Source organism: Vipera berus (assembly GCF_964194415.1).
Source record: "Vipera berus genome assembly, chromosome: 2".
Taxonomy (NCBI): Eukaryota; Metazoa; Chordata; class Lepidosauria; order Squamata; family Viperidae; genus Vipera; species Vipera berus.
The window spans coordinates 80,197,504-80,222,703 of NC_138203.1; the positions used below are offsets into that span (position 1 = coordinate 80,197,504).

General features: G+C 38.6%; 1 protein-coding gene across 1 annotated transcript in view; it reads left to right on the forward strand.

Annotated features, from left to right (window-relative positions):
• CNTLN (centlein) overlaps window positions 1-25,200 on the forward strand; it is a gene marked incomplete at both ends in the record, with an annotated part of 198,071 nt that overhangs the window by 140,393 nt on the left and 32,478 nt on the right. Inside the window, 3 exons of the mRNA XM_081318884.1 lie at window positions 9,830-10,021; window positions 23,471-23,568; window positions 25,056-25,182. Of these exons, the coding sequence (XP_081175010.1) occupies window positions 9,830-10,021; window positions 23,471-23,568; window positions 25,056-25,182 (417 nt within the window). The remainder of the gene's footprint in view (window positions 1-9,829; window positions 10,022-23,470; window positions 23,569-25,055; window positions 25,183-25,200) is intronic.

The window sequence follows — 25,200 nt, forward strand, 5'->3', positions numbered from 1 at the left end:
CCTCCCCAAACCTCCCCAAACCTCGGCAGGTCTCCGTTCCTCCGCGCAGACCTGCCGACCTTTGGGGAGGTTTGGGCGCCTCCCCAAACGTCCCCAAACCTCGGCAGGTCTCCGTTCCTGTTTGGGGAGGTTTGGGCGCCTCCCCAAACCTCCCCAAACCTCGGCAGGTCTCCGTTCCTCCGCGCAGACCTGCCGACCTTTGGGGAGGTTTGGGCGCCTCCCCAAACCTCCCCAAACCTCGGCAGGTCTCCGTTCCTGTTTGGGGAGGTTTGGGCGCCTCCCCAAACCTCCCCAAACCTCGGCAGGTCTCCGTTCCTCCGCGCAGACCTGCCGACGTTTGGGGAGGTTTGGGGAGGCGCCCAAACCTCCCCAAAGGTCGGCAGGTCTGCGCGGAGGAACGGAGACCTGCCGAGGTTTGGGGAGGCGCCCAAACCTCCCCAAACAGGAACGGAGACCTGCCGAGGTTTGGGGAGGCGCCCAAACCTCCCCAAAGGTCGGCAGGTCTGCGCGGAGGAACGGAGACCTGCCGAGGTTTGGGGAGGTTTGGGGAGGCGCCCAAACCTCCCCAAACAGGAACGGAGACCTGCCGAGGTTTGGGGAGGCGCCCAAACCTCCCCAAAGGTCGGCAGGTCTGCGCGGAGGAACGGAGACCTGCCGAGGTTTGGGGAGGTTTGGGGAGGCGCCCAAACCTCCCCAAACAGGAACGGAGACCTGCCGAGGTTTGGGGACGTTTGGGGAGGCGCCCAAACCTCCCCAAAGGTCGGCAGGTCTGCGCGGAGGAACGGAGACCTGCCGAGGTTTGGGGAGGTTTGGGGAGGCGCCCAAACCTCCCCAAAGGTCGGCAGGAGGAACGGAGACCTGCCGAGGTTTGGGGAGGCGCCCAAACCTCCCCAAAGGTCGGCAGGAGGAACGGAGACCTGCCGAGGTTTGGGGAGGCGCCCAAACCTCCCCAAAGGTCGGCAGGAGGAACGGAGACCTGGGGAGGTTTGGGGAGGCGCCCAAACCTCCCCAAAGGTCGGCAGGAGGAACGGAGACCTGCCGAGGTTTGGGGAGGCGCCCAAACCTCCCCAAAGGTCGGCAGGAGGAACGGAGACCTGCCGAGGTTTGGGGAGGTTTGGGGAGGCGCCCAAACCTCCCCAAAGGTCGGCAGGTCTGCGCGGAGGAACGGAGACCTGCCGAGGTTTGGGGAGGCGCCCAAACCTCCCCAAACGTCGGCAAGTCTCCGTTCCTCCGCGCCCTGCCTGCCTGCTTCTTTCCGCTGCGGAAAGAAGCAGGCAGGCAAGGCGCGGAGTTTGGGGAGGTGCGCGCGCACCTCCCCAAACCTCCCCAAACTTCGGCAGGTCTCGGACGGCGGTGGCTTGGGAGAGGTGCGGGCGATCCCGGAAGCACCAAAGCCTCGGCCGCGCACAAGTCCTCGGTAAGTTTTTTTTGTTGACTGGAGTATAAGCCGAAGTGGAATTTTTCAGCCCAAAAAGTGGGCTGAAAAATTCGGCTTATACTCAAGTATATACGGTACTTTGTATTACCAATATTTATTTATTTATTTTATTTATTTTAATTCCATTTATATCCCGCCCTTCTCCGAAGACTCAGGGCGGCTTTCCAGGTATTAGTAATAATATTATAATAATATGAGTAATCTGGCCCAGTTTAAAACAAATTCCTTTGTTCTGTGGAGAGTAACATCTGTTCTGCTATTCTAATCATTGCACAGGAGGAGTTACAGAAAATTCTCTCTCCTTGCTTTGAAAAAATACATTGCTAAAAATAAATTTTTGACAAATCCTGCTTGCATTTTATGTATGCAATGAATTACTGTCTTCATCTGGTACAAAATAGTTACCTTAAATAATAAACAAGATTTTAAAGACAGGTTTTCTACATAAACTTTATTTCAGTTTCGTTATATTTTTCTAAATGGAAAACAGATGGTAGCATTTCTCCCCCATTGAATGTTAATGTAACATATTTGTGTGCCTGATATCTGAAGCATATGAATAGTTAGGATTGCTGGTGTTAAATTTGTAATGAGTTGTAGGGATTGTAAAATTCCCTGACTGAGCACCAAGTATGTTTTTCATGAGACTTGTAATTCTAAGATATGATAAATAGTGGCTAAAAGTAAGATTTCCTTTGACTTCAGCTCAACTGCTGGTGGCTTTATGGTCATGTGACGTCCACATAAATTTCGTGGTAATAATAGAGAAGTGCTTTACCATGGCTTTGTTTCAGGTTACATTTTTTTAACTAAACAGTTTTTTTCAACTTCCTTTATAGTTCTGGATTTTTCAGATACGAGTTTTTCTCAGTCCTGCCTTGAGATATCAGAAACTAACGGTGAAGTCTTATATATGCAAAGCATATGCTCACTTTATTCAAGTGATATCTTATTTTTCAAATATGACATTGATAATAGAATCATTCTTCTGTCAGTGTTGTTTCTGCCCACTAAATAATCATAATTTGCCTTCTATCAAGAGAATAAAGAAATTAGTGTAAAAGTTAATTTCCATGTGTTAGACCTGATCAATGCTCTAGGCAGATGTCATTCTTGGTAGTGAGAAGTAAGCCCCAAGTGTTAATTTTGTTCGTGCACAATCTTTTTTTTTTAAATAGATTTTTGAATAGGCTGTTGCTTGAGTAGTTCTGCTTTGTAAGAAATGGCTTTTCAGAGGTGATTCTAGAAATTTTTGTTTTAAATATACTGTATATTGTAGCTTCATTTGAGTTTCTGTTGTATGACTATCCATAGCTTACTTTTTGTAAGCACTGCTGGTTTGTTTCTACATAGGAAAAATTTAATAGCCATGGGAGTCGTGACAGAATAAGGATCAGCAACCTTTTCAGGCTAGATACAACATAAGGCTGTCTTTCCTTCCCTCATGTAATATTTTTTAAATGCCCCAAATTATTGAATTGACATTATTTTGGTATTCTTGCTAGAAGTCTCATTAATTACATAGATCAAATATTTTCTAGAGCAGGGGTGTCAATCTGACGGCTCGCGGGCCGGATGCATCATGGCAAAACTGCACCCACCCCATTGCTGGCAAAGGCCAAAATGTCGCGATAACATGACATTGCGAGTTTGACACCTCCTCTGAGTGTCTGCCCTGGGAATTCCTGTGAGCTGTTATGGCCGTGAGCAACCAGGTGGTGGGATAAAGTGTGTAGCCAACCGTGCAGCACATCCAGCAGGGGCTGGCCTGGTGGTAGCAGTGCTTCCACTCACCTGCGCTGCGCGGGCTTCGCAGCCCCAGAGTGCACTGGCCAAGGGGCCGGGGGGCTGTGGCTGCTGCCAGACACCTTCAGCCCATGTGTGCTTGCCGCTTCCTGGAAAAATAAGACATTCCCCCAAAATAAGTCCTAATGGGTCTTTTGGACCAAAAATAAATATAAGATCCGGTCTTATTTTCGATGAAACACGGTAGTTATCATGCCCTTTACTTTTTCACTTCCACACTCAATTTTAGTTTCCACCACTTATTGAATCTTAATATCTTGTTACTTAAAACAGTGGAAAGGCCATTGGGTCTTGTGAGGTGAGTTGGGCTGAGAGAGAATGACTTGCCCAAGGTCACCCTGCTGGCTTTCATGCTTAAGGCAGGATTAGAACTCACAAACTACTACTTTCTATCCTGGTGTTTAACTACTAGATCAAACACTTCATTAGAGATTTGGGATTTTTGGTCCTTTAAATATTCTTAAAAACTGTTTGGTTAATTCCACACCATATTTAGAATGACTTCAATAATAACATAACAAACCTCAATTGTCATAGCTGTCGGCGCAGTATGTATTGAAGTTATGTTCATTTATACTAGATGACTGAACTTCAAGGGGAACCAGGTCATGATAGGCAATTAGCAGTAATTAGAGAGATTCAACTCAATAAGATGTCAACATTGGATTGCTTAAAGAAATAGCTGAATGTCAGGCACTTGAAAATAAAGTATTACTTCCCCTGACATCCAGGTATGGTGTGTGAAATATGAAATGTTAATTTAACTTTTCTGCTTATTATTCATGTGCAATATTATTTTGTCAGTCAGCTACTACTTTGACAGAATTCAAGGAATCTTGGAACAGTGCTTCTGGAATAAAAGATTAATCTGGCCAAAAGCTGATGAAGCCTGATAACTATCTAAACTAGTTGTTAAAAAGTCTGCTATATTGCTTTGTTTTGCCTGACATTTCATGATATACTGTATTGTCTTCCAGCAAATATCCAGTGGTAGTTTATAAATATGTGCTCTGCCATTAAACAAATTCTAAATTGTAGATGATGATAATAATAATAATAAGCATTGTGCAAAGAATGGAAGACACAGTTGCTGGTCAATGGTAGTAGATTGGGAAAAGTTAATATCAAAAGAGAAATATTTCAAGGAGACACACTATAACCACTACTGTTTGTCATGGCACTGGTTCCTCTGTCAACAATATTGAATAACTTAGGCCACGGATATCAAACATCAAAAACAACTGCCAGGCTACCCCACTCCTTTACATGGATGATCTGAAGCTGTATGAAAAATACCACCTGAAACAGAACCACTGCTCAACATTGTCCTTATATACAGCAGTATACTGCAATGGAGTTTGGACTGAACAAATGTGCCAGGTTCATCATCAAACAGGGAAAAATAGTGAAAAAGCAAGGAATCAATTTGCCCTGTGGAAATAGCATCAAGAGTCTGGATGAAGATGATCATACAGATACCTGGGCATCCTTCAAGATGCCAGCACCAAGCACACTGAAGTCAAGAAGAAGGTTAGAAGTGAAGAAATCAAGAGAGTACAAACTCAGTGGAGAAAATACCATAAAAGCAATTAACACCTGGGCAATTCCAGCCATTAGATATACAGCTAGACTCAAGCAGAACTAAAAACCCTGGATAGGAAAACCAGAAAAATAACGACAATAAATGATACCCTTTATCCTTTCAGTGATCTTGACAGACTTCACTTAGCAAGGTAAATAGATGGGCCTGGACTGTTGCAAGTACATCAGATGGTTGAAGAAGGGGAAAAAAAGGACATGGAAGAACAGTAGAGGACAGAAGATGCACTGAAGTTTGTATAACAGGAAGGCTTACTGTGTATTGGAAAGACCAAACTGGCCTACAAGAAAGACCAAATGGAGAACAGAAAAAAGACATGGGAAGACCAAGTATTGCATGACCAGTATATTAAAAAAAAAATAGCGGGGAAAACAGATAATAACAAGATCTGGCAATGACTAAGAGCAGGAAAGTTGAAAAAAGAGAGAGGGGGCCTAATTCTGGCTTCATAAGACCAAAGCTTAAGAACAAATTTATACAAAGCTAGAATTAAGAAGACAGCAACAGAGGCAAGTGCTGCCTCTGCAAAGAAGCTGAAACAGTGGACCATCTTGTTAGGTGCTGCAAGAGGATTGCACAGTCTGTCTACAAATAATGGCATGACAAAGTAACGACAATGGTGCACTGGAAGATTTGCAAGAACTGGTGGGACCATAAAATAGAGAATATCATAAAGAATGAAGATGCTAAAGTGCTCTGGAATTCAAACCCATAGGCTCATAATACCCCAGACTTAACAATTGCTGATAAAAAGATTTTTAAAAAGCTAAAGAAAAAGGCTGGATAGTGAACGTGGCAGTGCCTGGAGGCAGCAGAATAGAAAAGGAAGAACTGGAGGAGATAACAAAATAGAAAGACCTGCAAATAGAAATAGACTGAGTGTGGCAAAAGAAAGCAAAGGTAATATCAACAATAATAGGCACCTCGGGTACAATCCCAAAACAACTGGAGCACTGCTTGAACACAATTGTCATTGACAAATTCACCCTCAGTCAGTTGCAAAGGGCAGCTTTATTTGGAACAGCTTACATCCTATGATGATACCTCTAACACCATTAAACATCAACATCTGCCTTTCCCAGGTTCTTGGGAAAGATTTGATTGGTGGTTAAAAATGCCAGATCCAATCTGAAGATCTGGCTTACTGTGCAATGAAAAACAATGCACATTAACAAAATCACCTTCAGTCAATTGCAAAAACGGCAGCTTTACTAAGGAGTAGTTTACATCCGTGTAATGATATCTTTAACACCAACACACAACAACATATGCCTATCCCAGATCTTTGAAAGAAACTCAATAGGTGGATAAAAATGACTAATCTAATCTAAACTGGCTGACTATGCAACAAACCATAATAATTATTATAATTGTATCACAAATAATAATGTATTATTTTACAATTATAGATTTTAGCCAACAAAATTATTTAATGGTCTTACATGAACCAGAAATGTCATTTCTCTGAAAGTACTATGAAAACAAACGTTAGCCTCACTTACCAAAAATATCTGAAGTTGTGGGATCATTTATTCAATCTGACACAACATGAATCCATTTTTCTTATCTCTATAATAGAAATATAGGGCAAGTTCAAACAATGTCTAAATGTAACCATAATTTTGGACATTTTCTACAAAACAGGTGATAGAAATAGAGACCAATCCCTTTCAACTCCGCAAGCCTAGATGTTTGGTTTACTCAGAGATATAATACAAGAAACTCCATATATCAAATGCATTTTATTCTAATTAAATCCTAATCTGTTAAATGAATACTTTTTTCAAAAAAAGTATACTCAAACTTAAACCAAAAATAAAATATATGTTTCATAGTCATATATATCTTTGGAAAAAAGTTAAACAGACTGTGACAGATATTGTAATTCAACAACATAGTGGAAACATAGTAGGAGATTTGTTTAGTCCACATATAATTCTTGAGGAATTCAGTAGATAATAGAAGAGCCAGCAGATGCATGGGCAAGCTGACTGAATTTAAGCATGCATTATTCCAAAACCTCTCTAGATGATTGGCAGCAGGCTAGAACAGCAGCTGTAGGTGTAGAAAATGCCAATTCCTTTTCTGTAGATATATTTTAATACTGATTCTCAGAAGATTATAATTACCTGTTTATGCTCTTTGCATGTCCAGAAGCAATAGAGGAACCATAACTAAAGTATTAGGATTTAAATCAGGGCAAAACCTTTTATCGAATAAGAATATGTTTAAAACCAAAATACTCAATACAGCAATGCCTGTTCAATAGCCTTACTACCAAAATGCCATTATCTTTAATAGTCTCGCTATTTAATCCAAATAAATTATTTTACCAAACGCTATTTCCAGTAAATATGTTACTTCTAATATATACCTTTAAGCAGATTGTGCTGCTGTCCAAATATTTTTATTCCAAACTTCACTGGAAATGTTTAATCAAATAGCACCTTTGGCCTTCAAAAGAATCCTATGAAAACGGCAAGTTGCAGAATTTTCTTTCATGTCTTTCTAGCTAGTAGGCATGTTTACATAACGATGTAAGAAAATGGTAAATTTGTTATGTTTCCATTGGTTTCAATTGACCTAGGTCTTCACTGAAGAGGCATACACCGAATGTGCATGCACCTGTATGAATTAGGAGTGGATCCATATGAATGAATCGTATGAATTCATGAGTCCATGTGAATCATCATTGGAGTTTTATATACAGTAGACCCCACTAGTAAAGTTAAATTTCACGTTTTTCTTTCATTCAATCATGCCTGATTTTTAGAGACTGCCAGAAGTCCCTACAGTTTTATTGGCAAGGGCTTTCAGAAGTGGTTTGCCACTACCTCCTTCCTAGGGCTGAGAAAACTGCCTAGGTGAGTTGCCCAGGGTCACCCAGCTGATTTCATGGCCAAGATTGGACTAGAATTCATGGTCTCCCAGTTTCTAGAACTAATGCCTTAATCATTACATCTAACTGATTCTCAAATTTCATGTATTATCTAAATGTAATTTTATTTTAAATGTTAGTTACACAGAATCTTGTTTATAAAATTGTTTTCCCCTATAAATAGCTTAAAGTGACCACTGAATAAGTCTGTTCTCATGCAAATCAATACATGTGATGCTACATAAAGTATTAAATGGATAATAAGTATGTAGAAATATACTTAGAAGAAATAAGTACATAGTCTATATACTTTGGACTGATCACATATTATGCAAATAGTCCTACTCCAACATTGTAATGTTTTCCACTTTGAATAAAACATACTAGTTGTTCAGCTTTTAATATAAACACTTGGTTTAGTACAAGTTATTCTGCTTGAATGCAGAATTGTCTTTGTTAAGAGGTTGAATGCATGTGTACCACATGACCTGTGATAAACTAGTCCAATAAAATCACAAGAATGACGAAGTGCAGGTAGTCCTTGAGTTATGATCATAATTGAGCCTGGGAATTGTGGCTATAAGTTATGACAGTGCTTATAACTACAATTGATTTTATGACCTTTTTGCATTGGTTGTTAAGCAAACCCAGTGTTCACTATTGGTCAGTTTTTGCTAGAGCAGAAGTAAGCATCAGTTTCTGGTAAAATCATCACAAATTATAACCACATGACCATGGGTTACTGCAAATAGCCATAAACATAGGCCAGTTACCAAGTGCCCAAAATGTGGTCTTATGACTGCAGAGGGCCCCTGATCTCGAAACTTCAAAACTTGGTCATAAGTAGCTTTTGTTACTAAGTAATTAGTCATAAGTCAAGAACTACTTGTAATTGATGAAAACTACTAAGAGTCAAACAACAAATCTAAAAAAGCGAGTAAAACGCTAGGCAAATATTACTTTTCAGGAGATTTTAATCTCCTTATTTCACTATTAAGTATACTGACCTATAGTTCTCTGCCTAGTTTGTGCTTTTGCAATATCTAATTGGGAATTTTCAGAAGGATTTTTTTAACTCCTTTGAGTATGCTATCATTTCGTCTAATTGTTGATGTCAAATTATACATTATAAGCATCTTTAAAATAATGTTATTGTTGGCTTCTTGGACTCTTTCACCGGTGTATCATTAAAATCTTGGTGGCTTTCTGCTGAGTTCAAACTAGTAAAAGATTGTTGTAACTATTCCAAAATTAAAGCAAATATTACATATTTCATTTTCTAATCCATTCTGATAAGCTGTTTCTGTGAAATAAACTATTCTGGTCCATTGTCAATCAAACTCAATAAGCCTGAGTTTGTGTGCATGCTATTTTTTTGAACTAAATATCTAACAAGCCTCATCTGCTAATTAGAATTAACATTTATGTTGCTAAATGAGAAGCGTTTTGGCTGCAGTGTAAGGTGGTAAGTCCTACCCAATGGAATAAACAACTAACATCTGTTACCCTGTCCTGCTCCAACTTGGCTTTTACAAGTAAAGTGCATCACTTTCAGGGTCAAGGTTATGGAATTTGTGGTTCCCTGGCTGTGTACACGAGGAAGGGAAGAAACAATAGCATAAAAACAACCCAAACATTGTGCAGTGCATATGCTTTGCTTTAACCTTTACAAGTCTTATAAAACTGATACCAGACAAAACATGATATTCTCTGGAATTTTTCAGTAGAATATGTATATAAATTTATTCTGACAGCCATTATAGCCAATCCAATGTAATCACAAAGTGGTTACACTGCATATCTCGGCATTTTTCTACATATAGCCCTAGTAGTATTAATAGGGGCAGGATAATGCAGCATTGTTGCCGTTGTTTATTACACCCATTTTCTTTTACCTTGCAAGATAAATACCACAAACCAATCTCTTATTTCTTTTTAGCTTTAAGTTTGTACTTTGTAACCAATAAACGCAGCCCACATTATTGCAATTTATGACAATATACGATGAATATTGTATTTTGTAAAGCTAAATTATAATAATATAGAGTGGTGTTCCTAATTCCATATTGAATACAACTATTCCTATTATTTTGTATCCGGAAAGCAGACCCTGACATCCAGCTTGACTGAATTGCAACGAGAAAAATCAGATTTGCAAGGAAAATTGGACCACCTGATCCAGGCGACCAAAGGGAGAGAAGGGCTGTCTCTTTTAGCATCTGGCCATACTGGAATGGCACCAGCTACTCCTGTCAAGACTGTAGATTTGGAAATGAAGCAACTACAGTGTAAACTGAAGGTGAACGTTTTATGCTATGAGATAGTAAATAGGCCTCTTATTTATAATAGAGAATATCAGACATTTAGTGACTGAAAAGTGGGTAAAAATGTAAACACATCTTGAGATAAGAGATAACTTGGCTGTTAAATTATTTTTAACAATCATAATTCAGTAAGTAAATGTTAATATTGAAAATAATGTCATACATTTCAAATTTATGACTGTTGAAAGTATTTTAAGATCAGTTGCAGTAATCTACAGTAGTTTTTACAGTATAAATAGTCAAAGGTATTGCTTTTTGTAAAAAATAACGCTTTACTTATTGCATGTGCTATGAACGAAGAAATATATACTTTTTCATTATTGGTGGCTCTGAGAAAATTTCTCCTATCTTTGACTACTGTCAAATAACTTTTGCTCAAAATCTATGAAATGGCATCTTGTGCTCTTTTAAGGCAAGTAAAAGGTTAAATGGTCACTTCCTGTGAGGAAGGCAGACGCCCGAAAGCTAAGAGAATTTGGAGAAAGAAACTGAAACAAAAGAAGAAAATAGTCACTGAAGAGGAAAAAGCGGATAGAAGAACACAGGGAAATGGAAAAGATCAGTGGTTTGTGTGTGTGTGTGTTTGTGTGTGTTTGTGTGCGCGCGCACCTGTGCATGCATGCATGCAGATAAAATCCTTAAAAAAACACTGGTAAGGATTGTGAAAAAAATAAACAATCACCTAGCAAGCACAAAGTTCCGTCCCTCTAAGTATAGTTCGTTTATATCCATACTTTTTGTAGGTTACATAATTTCATTTAAAAAGGAACAAGTATTAATTTGTAAATCCCTGAATAAAGGAGACACAGCTACAATAACCCTGGTATTATATGCTACAAGAAGAAGAGCTGACAAAGTGCATAGATAACATTAGCATAAAGATTATTATCATTTGGGTTGGTGGCAAGGAGATTTATATATATATATATTCCTTCTGTTGGGAATCTCTCTCTCTCTCTCTCTCTCTCTCTCTCTCTCTCTCTCTCTCTCTATATATATATATATATATATATATATATATATATATATATATATATATATATATGTGTGTGTGTGTGTGTGTGTGTCTGTGTCTGTGTCTGTGTGTGTCTGTCTGTGTGTCTCTGTGTGTGTGTGTCTGTGTGTGTGTGTGTAGATCTTTGGTCATTCGGGTTGTTTCCCACGTAGAATTGAAGGTATAAGAGCAATGTTTCGACGAAATCTCATCCATCATCCTCAGGCTGGAGGAAGGAATTATGCTACTTCTGTTCAGATAAATCCAGTATTGTCACAGATGCCCTATATTTTATTTTCTCCACATCTGTTTTGCCAACATCACTCCCAAGAAACTATCATTCCTGGAACAGATGTGTGCAAAATTATATCTAGAATTTCAAGGAATCTCTCAGATCAAATCAATGCTTGTAAAAATCGTTGTAGTTTTATTTACTTAAATTGTAATCCTGTGGTCCAAAGGGCAGTGCCCCAGAAGGGTTGTAAGAGTTGAAAGAAATGCATCCTTTGAGAGTGTATTATTTGGTCCTAGAAATATCATCTAAGTACAGTACCGAAGCTTCACCAGCCCGTCTCCTCCTATAACAGAACACCAATATCAGAAAAAGTAAACAATAGGTGTGCCAAGGTCAAGCTAAGGGAACATGCCCAGAGTTATTGTTAAAATTTTAGCTATTCTAGGTCAGTTTTAGATTGAATATTTAAATCAGTCAAAAATGTTCCTGGGAGAAAGGTGGAAGTACATTTTTTTTTATTCTACCATGTTACAGTACTGCTAAGACCTTGGATTTATTGGAGGCCTTGACATTACAACTTAACATAAGATTGTTCTCCTTGTCATTTACTTCTTGAAATACATCCAATGTGTTGGTTAATCTCACTGGAAAAGCTGATAACATCAAAAGGAACAAACAAAGCATGTTCATGTAAGACAATAGATTTCATTGTGTTTTAGAACTGATAACAATGATGACTGTTAAGGAGTGCCTTGGCACATGCCGGTTGCCACTTTTCCCGTGCTGTTCAGATGAGGCAACACTTATCCAGATTGTGGTTACTTTCTGCCCTGATTAGTACAACACTTTCTACGGCAGTTGCACTTGAAAGTTTTCTGTAACATTTTAGTTGATACAAATTAGCTAGGCTGCTAACTAGTAAGGATGGAAGGGGGCATATGATACATACCCTGAAAGATTTGGATTTGCATGATCCAATCTGGGTTGGTCTTCCGAGCTTTCACACTCGTGCTGGAGCCCATCCTCAGAGAACCTCTCTCTACCAGAATTTGTGCTTTGGGTTAGAGAGAAGTTCCCTGAGGATAGGCTCCAGCACGAGACCAAAAGTTCAGAAGATTAAAATCTCTGGTCCCGGTGACTGACCCAGATTGGATCTTGCAACATTATCCTGGGATACGTATATTTGCTTTTATTTGTGTTCTGGATTTGGTTTCCAGTTGTTTACAGGGCCTAATGAACGTGTTGGTATTGACTTGGGGTCTGACTATTGAAGCAAACCATCCTTCTACAAATAGTTTCAGATGCTGAAATCATCAGAAAAGGTCCTTTCAAAGATCCCTCTGCTGTCAGAAACTCATCTTTCTGGCAGGTAGGTGAAGGTCTTTTATAGCATTTCTCCCAGGATGTGAAATGCTTGGGAGTTTTCTCTTGACTTCCACTCTGCCAGGTTTCCTCTCTTTTGCCCAGCTTTTAATTACTGATTGATTTTAGCATCTATTTTATTGTTAATTTTGATCTGTGTTTTTAAAAAAATGTTTATATTCTTTTTTGGCTTTTTAAATTTTGGTATTTGCTTTGGATATTTGTCAGTATAAAAAGGCAGGGAATCAATCGAATAGATATAAATTTTAAAAAATCTTAAAACTCGGTAACAGGAGAGGAAAAAAATGTATTAATAAATGAGTGATAAAAAGTAAAGGAATGAAGACATTACATTATTAACAAGAAAAAAATAAGTCTATAAAGCTAGTCTCACTAATGAACTATTACAAAAATATGTTACATTTTAATACACTAAACTATTCATTTGTTAACACATAAATTGTGTTAATTAAATTATAAAACCATTGAGCCAGTAGCATGAGAATATAGTATGTATGCACCTGTTACCATATTAAGTAACGCAGTACTGCAGGCTACTTCCCCTATTTGCCGGCTGCCAGCAGTTCGGAGTTCAATTCTCACCTGCTCAGGGTTTACTCAGCCTTCCATCCTTCTGAGGTTGGTAAAGTGAGGACCCAGATTGTTGGGGGTAATAGGCTGACTGCTTAGAGAAGGCTGTAAAGCACTGTGAAGTGGTATATAAGTCTAAGTGCTATTGCTATTAAGATTTTGTTTGATCAAATTTAGATACTGCTCATCTCAATCTTGGAGATACTGAGAAAAAAATGAAAAAGCAAACATTTAGTAATTAAGTTCTGAAAATAATCATTTAAATACTAAACATTCTACTATTGCAATATTAAAATAATCTAGAGAGAGCATCTATTGCAATTCTGTACAGTACTGCCTTATCTGGCCAACTGCCAACAACAATCCTCAAGTAATATCTGTCATAAATTGACCAGAATTTTCAGGAAGTTTGGAGATAATCACGTTCTTATATATGTCTGTCTAAAACAGAAGTATAAAAGAATGCATGGCATGGAGCCCACCACTCTTATTTCACAGGAGCAATGTTTTACAAAGGGGAATTTTCTTGTATCAGCCTTCCAGAATTCCTGACAAAAGAATATTGAAAAAGGCAAGACTGAAGATTGTGCAATATTTAAGAGTGAGCTTTTGTTATCCTCCCACTTTCTTATGAATTAGGCCTGATTCTCAGCTGTTACGTTTACAGAAAGTGTGTGCAACCAAACTGCCAATCTCTATCAACAAACCTTTACCTTTTTCATTCTAAGATGGTGACCACAGAGGAAGCTTGGTTACATCATGGGAAGAGAAGTTGCTATGAAACTAAATTATCTTAAACTAAGACAAAACGATAGGAGAAAAGGTTAAAGAGGGAAAGGTAAAATAAGAAAAATAAGAGAAAATTAAAGACTGAAGAAGAGGAAAAAGCGAAGAGGGATCTGCAGAGCAGAGAGGAGAATCCGCTATGGGGCGGAGAGGAAAGCCGACTGAGGGCACCACAACGACCGGCAGAGAGGAGAAACAGGAGAGCCGGTGAGATAGTGGAAAAGGAAGGAGAGCCAGCCAGGGAGAGAAGAAGAGAGGTTACTGTGAACTATCCAGGCAGCCCTGTTTGCTGAAGGAAGGAGAACACTGGCACGATGGATCAGCAAATGGGACCCACGTGGCCGTAGAACTGTTGGTGGGGATGGTGGAACGCTGCAGCACAGTAGACCAGGGCCTAAGGATAGCAGCAGACCAAGTGCTATGGATGGTGGTAGACCAGGGCCTACAGACGGCAGCAAACCAGGGCCTACAGGTGGCAGTAGACCAGGCCCTACAGACGGCAGCAGACTAAGTGCTACAGACAGCAGTACCTGAGGCCCTACAGACAGCAGCAGGCCAAGTGCTACAGACGGTGGTGCTACAGACGGTGGCAGACCAGGCCCTACAGACAGCAGCAGACCAGGTGCTGTAGATGGCGGTAGACCAGGGCCTACAGACAGCAACAGACCAAGTGCTATGGATAGCAGTAGACCAGGGCCTGCAGACGGCAAAAACCAAAAAGAGGGATTTTCAAACAACAAACTCATGGAACAGGTGACTGATACTATTGTGGTATGCAATACATGTTCCATACATGTTCCATACATGCTTATGCCCAAAGAGCACCCAAATTATACATGCATTAGATGTAAACTATGTAAACTACTGGAAGAAAAGGTAAGGAACTTAGAGGCAACTCTATCCAAGCCCCAATCTATGAAAGAAAGCTATAGCCAAACCGAACCAATTAATGAACAAACAATAATAATAATAATAATAATAATAATAATAATAATAATAATAATAATAATAATAATAATAATAATAATATAGAGTTGGAAGGGACCTTGGAGGTCATCTAGTCCAACCCCCTGCTCAGGCAGGAAACCCTATACCATTTCAGGCAAATGGCTGTCCAGTCTCTTCTTAAAAACCTCCAGTGTTGGAGCATTCACCACCTCTGGAGGCAGGTTGTTCCACTGGTTAATTGTTCTAACTGTCAGGAAGTTTCTCCTTAGTTCTAGGTTGCTTCTCTCCTTGACTAGTTTCCATCCGTTGCTTCTTGTCCTGCTTTCAGGTGCTTTGGAGAATAGCTTGACTCCCTCTTCTTTGTGGTAGCCCCTGAGATATTGGAACACTGCTATCATGTCACCCCTCACCCTTCTCATAACTCCTAGAGTTTTTGACCCTACTGATAAACCCTTGGAGGAAGACAAGTGGAAGTATATCACACATAAAAGGAAATACAATGCTCAAAGAAAGAAGCAGCATACAACTAACAAACCCCTTCTGCCCAATCCAACTCAACCAAAAACAGCCCCACTAAAACTGAGCAATCCATTTCTCTCCTTAGATGGAAACACACAGACCCACAACCTCCCCCTCAAAGAAAACATGCAGATGCCTAGCAAAGAAACAACTTCAAATAACCCTAAAAAAGTCACATCAACAAACACCAGAGATAAACAGAAAAGCGCCCCAGACTGCAGCCCCCCCAAAAGGAAGGCAAGTGTTGGTAATCGGAGATTCTATCCTCAAAGGAATGGTATCATCTGTCTGCAGACCGGACATACAATCCAGGGAGGGATGTTGTCTTCTTGGAGCAAAAAATCAAAGATGTGGCTGAGAACCTAACCAAAATAATTAGGCCTACTGATTACTACCCTTTTCTCCTCCTCCACATTGGGATGAATGACACAACAAAGAACCTGAGTACAATAGTGAGAGATTACAAATAATTAGGCAATAAAGTTAAGAAGCTAGGAGCACAAGTAGTGTTGTCAACTGTACTCCCAACAAAAGGTCAACACCCATTGAGGGGGAAAAAATTCTAGAAATAAACCATTGGCTAAAGGGTTGGTGTCGCCAAGAAAACTGGTTTCCTAGAACAGGGACTACATTTCCTATGGGAAAGATTCCTAGCAAGGGATGGGCTGCACCTCACGAAAACAGGGGAAAATGTACTTGGAAAAAAACTGGCCCAACTTATCAGAAGGACTTTAAAGTAAAATTGAGGGGGGAGGATGACCAGTGTTTAGAATCTCTAGGACCCAAAACCAATCATAAATCCCAAGAAAACAAATCAAACAATGAGGTAGGCAGAGACGAGAAAAAAGAAAAACCCAAACAACAATCAGGAGATTCAGGAAACATGCCCACAAACAGGCATAAAGGTCTTAAATGCTTATATACAAATGATCAGAGCTTGGGGAACAAACAGGGCGAACTAGAAGCAATAGTACACAAGGGAGGGTATGATATAGTTGGCATTACAGAAACCTGGTGGGACGAAACCCATGAATGGAATGGGCTGATGGATGGATACAAATTGCTCAAAAGAAACAGGTCTACAAAAACAGGAGGAGGAATTTTACTATATGTAAAAGAACACTACATATCTACAGAAATGCACAAAATCCAAGATAAAATCTCTCCAGAATGTATATGGGTCAATATAAAAGAGGAAAAAAGTGACATTACCATAGGTGTATAATACAGGCCACCCAACCAATCAGAAGAAATAGATAAACTCTTTGCCAACCAGCTAACAAATATATGTAGGAAGCATACCACAGTAGTAGTGGGAGACTTCAACTATCCAGATATCAACTGGGAGACAAACTCTGCAGCGAGCAGGAGATCAAACAGATTCCTAACCAACCTAGTCGTCAACTTTGTCATCCAAAAGGTGGAGGAGGGAACTAGACGTAAAGCCATACTGGACTAAATTCTAACTAATAGAGAAGTAGCGATAGAGGGAATTGAAGTTGCCGGTACCTTGGGTGAAATTAACCACATCATGCTGGAATTTAATATAACACAAACACTAGCAACAGAAAACAATCCAACCAGTGTCTTGAACTTCAAAAGAGCTGACTAACAAACTCAGAGAGAACCTAGGAAAGATCCCATGGATGAAAATCCTAAAGGGGAACACAACCCAAGAAGCATGGGAAACTCTGAAAAATGTGATCATAAAAGCCCAGACCAGGACAATACCACTGAAAAAGAAAAACAAGAAATTCAAGAAGAAACCAGTAGGGCTGCACAAATATCTCTCTGACAAACTGAAAGACAAAAAGGACAAATACAAAAAATGGAAACAGGGACACATAACTAAGGCCGATTATCAGCAAACAGCCAGAATATGCAAAGATAAAGTAAGGAAAGCAAAGGCTCAGAACAAACAAAGACTTGCAACAGAAATGGAAAATAAAAATAGTTTCTTCCAACATATTAACAACAAGAAAAAAGTCAAGGAAACTGTAGGTCCTCTAAAGAGAGAAGATGGCAAGGAAATAACAGGCAACAGGGAGAAAGCAGGGCTGCTTAACTCATAGCTTGCATCAGTCTTCACACAAAAAGAAACTATAGCCCAACACATACACACAAAAACACTGCAAAAGACAAATTAGAAACAAAAATTAAAATAAGCAAGAAAATGGTAAGAGAACACCTATCCAACCTTGACAAATATAAATCATCTGTCAGATTACATCTCAGAGTTCTGAAGGAGCTGGCAAATGTTATCTCAGAACCATTGCACCACATCTTTCAAAAACCCTGGAGCACCGGGGAAGTACCTGAGGATTGGAAAAGGGCTGATGTGGTTCCCATCTTCAAGAAAGGGGGGGGGGAATGGACCCAGGAAACTACAGATCAATCAGTTTAACATCAATACCTGGGAAGATCCTAGAAAAGATAATCAAAAAACAGATCTGTGAACAACTATAAGCAACAAAGTTATAACTAGTAGCCAGCATGGGTTTGTTAAAACAGATCATGCCAAACCAATCTTATTTCATTCTTTGACAAAGTGACTAAACTAATAGACCAGCAAAATATTGTGGACATAGTATACTTAGACTTCAGTAAGGCATTTGATAAAGTAGACCACAACCTAGTCCTTGGTAAGCTAGAAAAAGGTGGAATAGACAACATCGCTGCCAGATGGATCTGCAGCTGGCTGGCAAACCATACTCAACGAGTAGTCCTCAACAGAACTACATCCACATGGAGAGACGTAAGCAGTGGGGTATCTCACAAGGTTCCATCTTAGGCCCAGTACTCTTCAATATCTCCATCAATGACTTAGATGAAGGAATTGAAGGGGAACTCATCAAATTTGCAGATGACACCAAACTGGCAGCAGTAGTCAACACCCCATAAGACAAACTCAGGATCCAAAAAGATCTTAACAAACTTGAACAACGGGCCCTATCCAACAAAATGAGTTTCAATGTGGAGAAAAGCAAAGTTTTACATTTAGGTAGGAAAAATCAAAGGTACAAGTACACATTGGGCAAGATCTGGCTTAAAAACAGTAACTGTGAGAGGGACCTTGGAGTCTTAGTGGACGATCACTTAACCATGAACCAGCAGTGTGCAGCAGCAGCCAGAAAAGCTAATACAATCCTGGGTTGTATAAACAGAGGCAAAGAATCAAGATCACATGAGGTATTAGTACCGCTTTATAAAACCCTAGTAAGACCACACCTGGAATACTGCAGCCAATTTTGGTCACCATGTCACAAAAAAGATGTTGAGAGTTTGGAAAAAAATCAGAGAAGAGCAACTACGATGATCAGAGGCCTGGAGACTAAAACATACGAAGAACAGCTGCAGGACTTGGGTTTGGCTAGTCTAAAGAAAAGAAGAAAGAGGGGAGACATGATAGCTGTATTTCAGTATTTGAGGGGCTGCCACAAAGAAGAGGGCGTTATTCACCAAAGCACCAGAGGGCAGGACGAGAAACAATGGTTGGAAACTGATCAAAAAGAGAAGCAACCTGGAATTAAGGAGAAACTTCCTGACAGTGAGGACAATTAACCAGTGGAATAGCTTGCTCCTAGAAATCGTGGGCGCTCCATCACTGGAGATTTTTAAAAAGAGGCTAGGCAGTGACTTGTCTGAGATGGTAAGGTTCTCCTGCTTGAGCTGGGGGCTGACTATAAGACCTCCAAGGTCCCTTCCAGCTCTGTTCTATTCTATTCAATGTAGCCTTTGCTTCTTTGTATCACATTCTTGACGGCATTAGCAATGAAACTCCACATTGAAATATTTTCTTCAGGACTCCTTGGTTCAAATAGATTGGACTGAGTGATCTATCGAAATTAAAGGGTCCAATCTGTGGAGGAAGTCATTAGGGCAGTAGTTAAGAATTGTTAACTAGACCTTGGTCTTTTCTTCATCTTCACCTCACTTCTAGTAGAGTCCTACGTAACTATAGCAAAGGAAGTACAAAATTATGATGCTTTTGTTTTTAACTTGTTTTAATTATCAGATTTCGGTTACTCAGAAATCGACAGATGCAAAACATTTTTGCAATATGTCTGTGAGCATCTTCACTCAAATTTTGTCCAAGCGCCTCGGTAAAAGAACTAAATCTAATACCGTAACCTTAAAACTGTACATTGATTAATATCATAAATAACTTAAGTAAGACATTAAATTGTACAAGTATAAATAATCCAAAATTGTGTACCATATTAATAGATTTTTTTTTCCTACCAAATTTTAGCTACACTAGAAGTCATTTTTGAAAACAGGTTTCCTGCTTCCTTTACCCAATTATTGCTGGAAGACATTTCCTTCATTTCCCTTCCCATTCATAGCCATGTTATTTTCCGTAGGAACTGGTGATTTTTAAAAAATTGAACATAAAAAATTAAGCACTGTATAAGTACTGCAGGGTTACTTATTGCAGAAGCCCACTTTAAATAAGTGTCCATATTTACATAAAGTAATGGGATGTTGGCATTTCCCTATTAATAAAACTCAGCAGCAAAAGCCAACCTAGAAACTTCAGTGATTATAATATCATTTGTCATTTTAACTAATTTCCTATTAAATTGCATATATTTATAGACTGGATGATGTAATTATTGATATAATTCTGACATCATAGGAACTGCTTTGACCAAATGAAAACATTTCATTCTATTCTGTAACGAATAGTTACATTTCCTCTGTTGGGGGGGGGAGGGGAGAAACCCTATGTTTTTTTCAAAGAAAGTTCCTTTTGAAGTACAACACAAGAATTATGGCTCGTATTCTTTTTTGTATCTCAGAAATATAAAGTATATTTTACTTTCCATACTTTACATTATGAATGTGGTCATAAACTTTTGAACATATGCACTAGATTTTTAAAAACAAAAGAAAGAAAATACATGCAGATTAAAATTCTTCCTGCACTTTATCAAGCGTTTGTGGTCTTTGTGAGCCAATTTGTATGTGATGTGTGTCAGCATTGGATGTATGTTTTTAAAAGGTGATAAGTATGTTAAAGGAAATATAAAACATTCAACATGCTGCATATTATATTCAGAATTATACCATTTCATTAGTTACCATTAGTGAGTTAACATTTTATCTTGAAGCTCTAATGAAGATTGTATGGCACTGCAGAGAAACGTGCGTAGTAATTTAGAAACAGGATCTTTTACACATGAAACTTCACATTAACATTTGTACTTCCATAGAGAAAATATTGTTACCTACAACATCCCATCTAATGTTAATGGGAATAAAAAGCTATTATGAAGCCTATCAGTAGGAAATATTCTTAATATATTTTAGATTTTGATCTTAGAAACTACCAACACACTGTTACAACCACCTGGCATCACTGTAGCACAAAAACCCAACTAAAGCCCTCTAAAATACCTTGAATGAACCGAAAGACCCAAGAAGAAAAAAACACAGGAGTCATCTACAATATACAGTGCAAGGACTGTAACAGCCGCTGTGATAAGACAGACAGAAAGAAGACTAGCAGAGTGGATCCATGAACACCAACAAGCAATCAGAACACACAGTGAAAGCTCATCCTAGATCAGTTATGGCGAACCTTTTAGAGACCGAGTGCCCAAACAGCAACGCAAAACCCACTTATGTATCGTCGGGTGCTGGGTGGGTGTGGCCCATTGGGTGGGTGTGGCCCATTGGGTGGGCATGGCTGCAGTGGTAACGGCAGACTGGGTGGGACTAAAAAGTTCAATCAATCAATTCCAACTTTGCAAGAACTTTTTTTTCCCCGCGAGAAGTTGAAATTGATTGATTGATTGAACCTTCTTTTTTTTTTGCACATGGCGGTAGAGCCTAAAGCGAAAAGGTTTTATAAAACCCAGCTGAAGGCCTAGGGCTTGGGCAACAGCGTACGTGCTCCCAAAGAGGGCTCTGCGTGCCACCTGTGGCACATGTGACATAGGTTCGCCATCACGGAGCTAGATCAAGCTGAATCCAAAACCATTAGAGAATTCCAGGAAGTTTCTCACCCGGAGATAAATATCAGTTACCAACAGATACATAGAGAAACCACATTTACGACCATGCCAAAGAGACAAACTAAAAAGGAAACAAAAAGACCATACACATCTTCAGAATCCAACAGCCAGATAAACAGGGATTAACACCAGGTAAAGAATCAAGCAGAAAATGATTAGGTAGTACCATAATCATACCAATGAGAAACACCCCCCCCATCAACACTGGCCAGGCAAGCTACTGTATATAAACAAAGAGCAAACACCACAGTCACTAGCACTAATGATATTACCTAGGCAGGCAAGGAAACATCTGTAAACAACCAAGCTAAAAGAGCATCCCCAGATTTTGATCTCTTCACTCAGTTTTGATCTAACATATATCTTCCCTAAAACCAAAAATGATTAAGGCTGGTCTATTCTTATAGACCGCATAAGGGACGCGGTGGCTCAGTGGGTTAGGACGCTGAGCTTGTCGATCAGAAGGTCGGCAGTTAGGCGGGTCGAATCCCGAGTGCCGCGTAACAGAGTGAGCGCCTGTTACTCGTCCCAGCTTCTGCCAACCTAGCAGTTCGAAAGCACGTAAAAATGCAAGTAGAAAAATAGGGACCACTATGGTGGGAAGGTAACAGCGTTCCGTGCGCCTTTGGCGTCTAGTCATGCCGGCCACATGACCACGGAGACGTCCTCAGACAAGCGCTGGCTCTTTGGCTTTAAAACGGAGATGAGCACCACTCCCTAGAGTTGGAAACGACTAGCACGCATGTGCGGGGGAACCTTTACCTTTACCTTTATTCTTATAGTAAACTCATTTTTTCAGTGCATTGAAAACTGGTGTGTATTTGTGCATGTGTAATGCGCCTAAGTATAGTTAGACAGGGCCTTTTATTTAGAAGTCCAATGATGTACTCTTAATTTATGCAATTTCACATCACTTGTTTAGTTATTGCTAACTAATAATGCGTATTATTTGAAATTACTAGGAATATTTTTGTGATTATTCTCTCCTCTCTTGTCATATCTTCTAAAGTACACATAATCCATTGAGAAACTTGGTGCCATGCTATTTTTCTGAATAGTATCTACAAAAATTGATCTTGTTTTAGGACAACAGCCTTATCAGCATGCCGTTCAATTTTCAACATATGAGAAGATCCTAGTAGAAGCTTTAGAAGTGTATCGTTGGAAATAAACAGAGCTCAAAGTACTACAAATGATCGCGTATGGAGGTGGAATGATAAGAAACAGCAAACAACCAGATCAAATAATTAAATCGTAACTAGGAGTGCATGCCATATCAAGCCACTTTCTTAAATGTTGGGCTTGGCATTATATGTGAATTTGGCCAGTGAAATTTATATACCATAGTTTATGAAATGAAGTAATGAATCCAGCACACTGTAGCTTATTAATCATACTCATTAAATAACTATGTTAAATTACAGTTTAGAGCAATTTAAGGTTTGTGTTTATGTATTACAAAATCCTGAAACTGACACTAATAAGAGGAAACTTTAATCTTTCGAATGCAGTCTTACAAATGTATAATTAAGAAAATAATTACATTAAAGTAATTAGAACCAAGTATGAATAATAACTTTTCTAATCTAGCATAGTAGACAGTTTTCATACTTAGCAGCAGCAGCTAAAAGGACCTGTTTTGGGAAAATCTCAGCCATAGATATTTTACTCCTGAAACTCATTGTTAGACATCATAGATAGAATTCTGGCAGAGACGTTCCATTTGGAAATAAGGTGAAATTTATTTCTCTGTAGGCTAGTCCTGAATAAGTATAAAAGCATCACAGTCAAACATTAATAACCTAAGTATAAGCACATTAGTGGAATTCTTTGCTATGCTAAAATCAAAATAGACTAAACTGTTAATAGCAAAGTTTCACTTTGAAACACAAGTGTTGAACAGTTACAGCTCTGAGTAATCCTACATCAACACTGCTGAGACTTTGATAAAATATTTCATTTATTTCAGAATGCAAATAATGAAATCACCAAACATTCATCTACCATTAAATCTTTGAAATGTGAAGTCCAAAGAAAAGAAGAACAGATGCAGGAACTACAGGAAAAGTAGGTTCCACTTACCTATTGGTTGTGTTTGACTCCCCCTTGTGGCAAAAATACATTTGCTTTAACTTCATGGACATTTTTCAGAAAATGATCTTTCCATATTTTTTTTCTTTCGGCTTTTTATATATGGTTCATATTATTTACTCTTTTATGAGAAAAGTATTAATACGTATTTTCCTTTTAAATTGCTGAGTAATTTTCAGTAAAAAGATGGCATATAACTAATAAATCATTTTTTAAAAAAAGAAAATCAGATTGCAGTGTGCAACATCTAAATGGATACCTCAGCATACTTGAAAGCAATTTTTCAAATGCAGTGATTCTTTGCCTAAGGGCTAAGAAGCATATCAAGGTTTAGATGCTTAAATTGGATTACATGTCCAATTTTATAATTTCTGAAAAAGGCAAAAAAGGCATTGTTATTTATTTTTGAGTTTATTAAAATGTACAATTTTTGCAAATTAGTTGCTTAGTTCAGTATTAAAAAATGCCAAATTGTGAGTGAGCCTAATAATAATGTTTAATCTTGCAAAATAAAAATGATTTCCTTAAAATGTTTCGTCTTCAAAAGGATTTAACAAAATGCATATTTTTATTGATTAAAGCCTTGAGGAACACCTAAGGAATCCAGCTGGAGGTGAGAAAGAATATGCCTATGTCCAACCACTAGATTATAGAGTAGATAAATGAATATGCTTCAATATTCTTGATTGCCCCCATCAACTAGATGTGTCTATTGAAATGAAAATTCCTTCAATTGGCTTTTACTGTGATTTTTGCTGGATCTATGCGATGCCTTAAAGATATAAAAATTAATAAAAATTTTAAAAATGTATAAGTATCATGTTGTTTCATTTTATTGGGATAGCATGTTGTTGTCACAAGAAAACAGAAACGAGCAAAAGCGCCATAAGCGTAGATTCCTGTCTGATACGTCACCCAGTGAACAGTTTAGTTTCCTACTATTTCCTACTAGGTTTGCTGTTTAGAAGTTGTTCATTTTGGAGAAGTCACATTTTTATCTTTGAAACTGATCTATTCATTTTCCATACCATAACTGCTTTTTACTTTTTAAAACTACCTCATATTGATACAAAGCTTTTTACGTATTAAATAGTAGTTCAAAATCATGACAGCCAATTCACACAGTGATACTTTTAAATAAATTAATTTTAATTTATTTTTCCTTTTCATGCCTAGTAGACTAGTAGAATAATCCCCTTTTGTTTATAATTAAATCATCATCACAGTATGGTTTTCTATAAATTAGTGTGTATTTTTATTGTTCTGAATTGCTACTATGAAATTGGAATTTAAGATTCAGAAGCCCACAGAGATTAAATCTGTCTTTAAAGCTTCAATTTTGACATTTTTCACTTGACAAATGGTACAAAGATAAGTGTGGAACTGTGCTTTAACAATGATTCAAAATAATGACATGCTAGTCGCATAATTCTATGAATATTTCATTTTCTCTTTATTTCAAGGATTTCTAGAATGGAAAGAGATATAAGTATGAAAAGGCATTTAATAGAAGATTGGAGGCTGCGTATGAAAACATATCAGGAAAAGGAGAAAAGCTTTAACGAAACATTGCAATGTCTGGAAGAAAAGGTCTTTAATGTTTAGCGT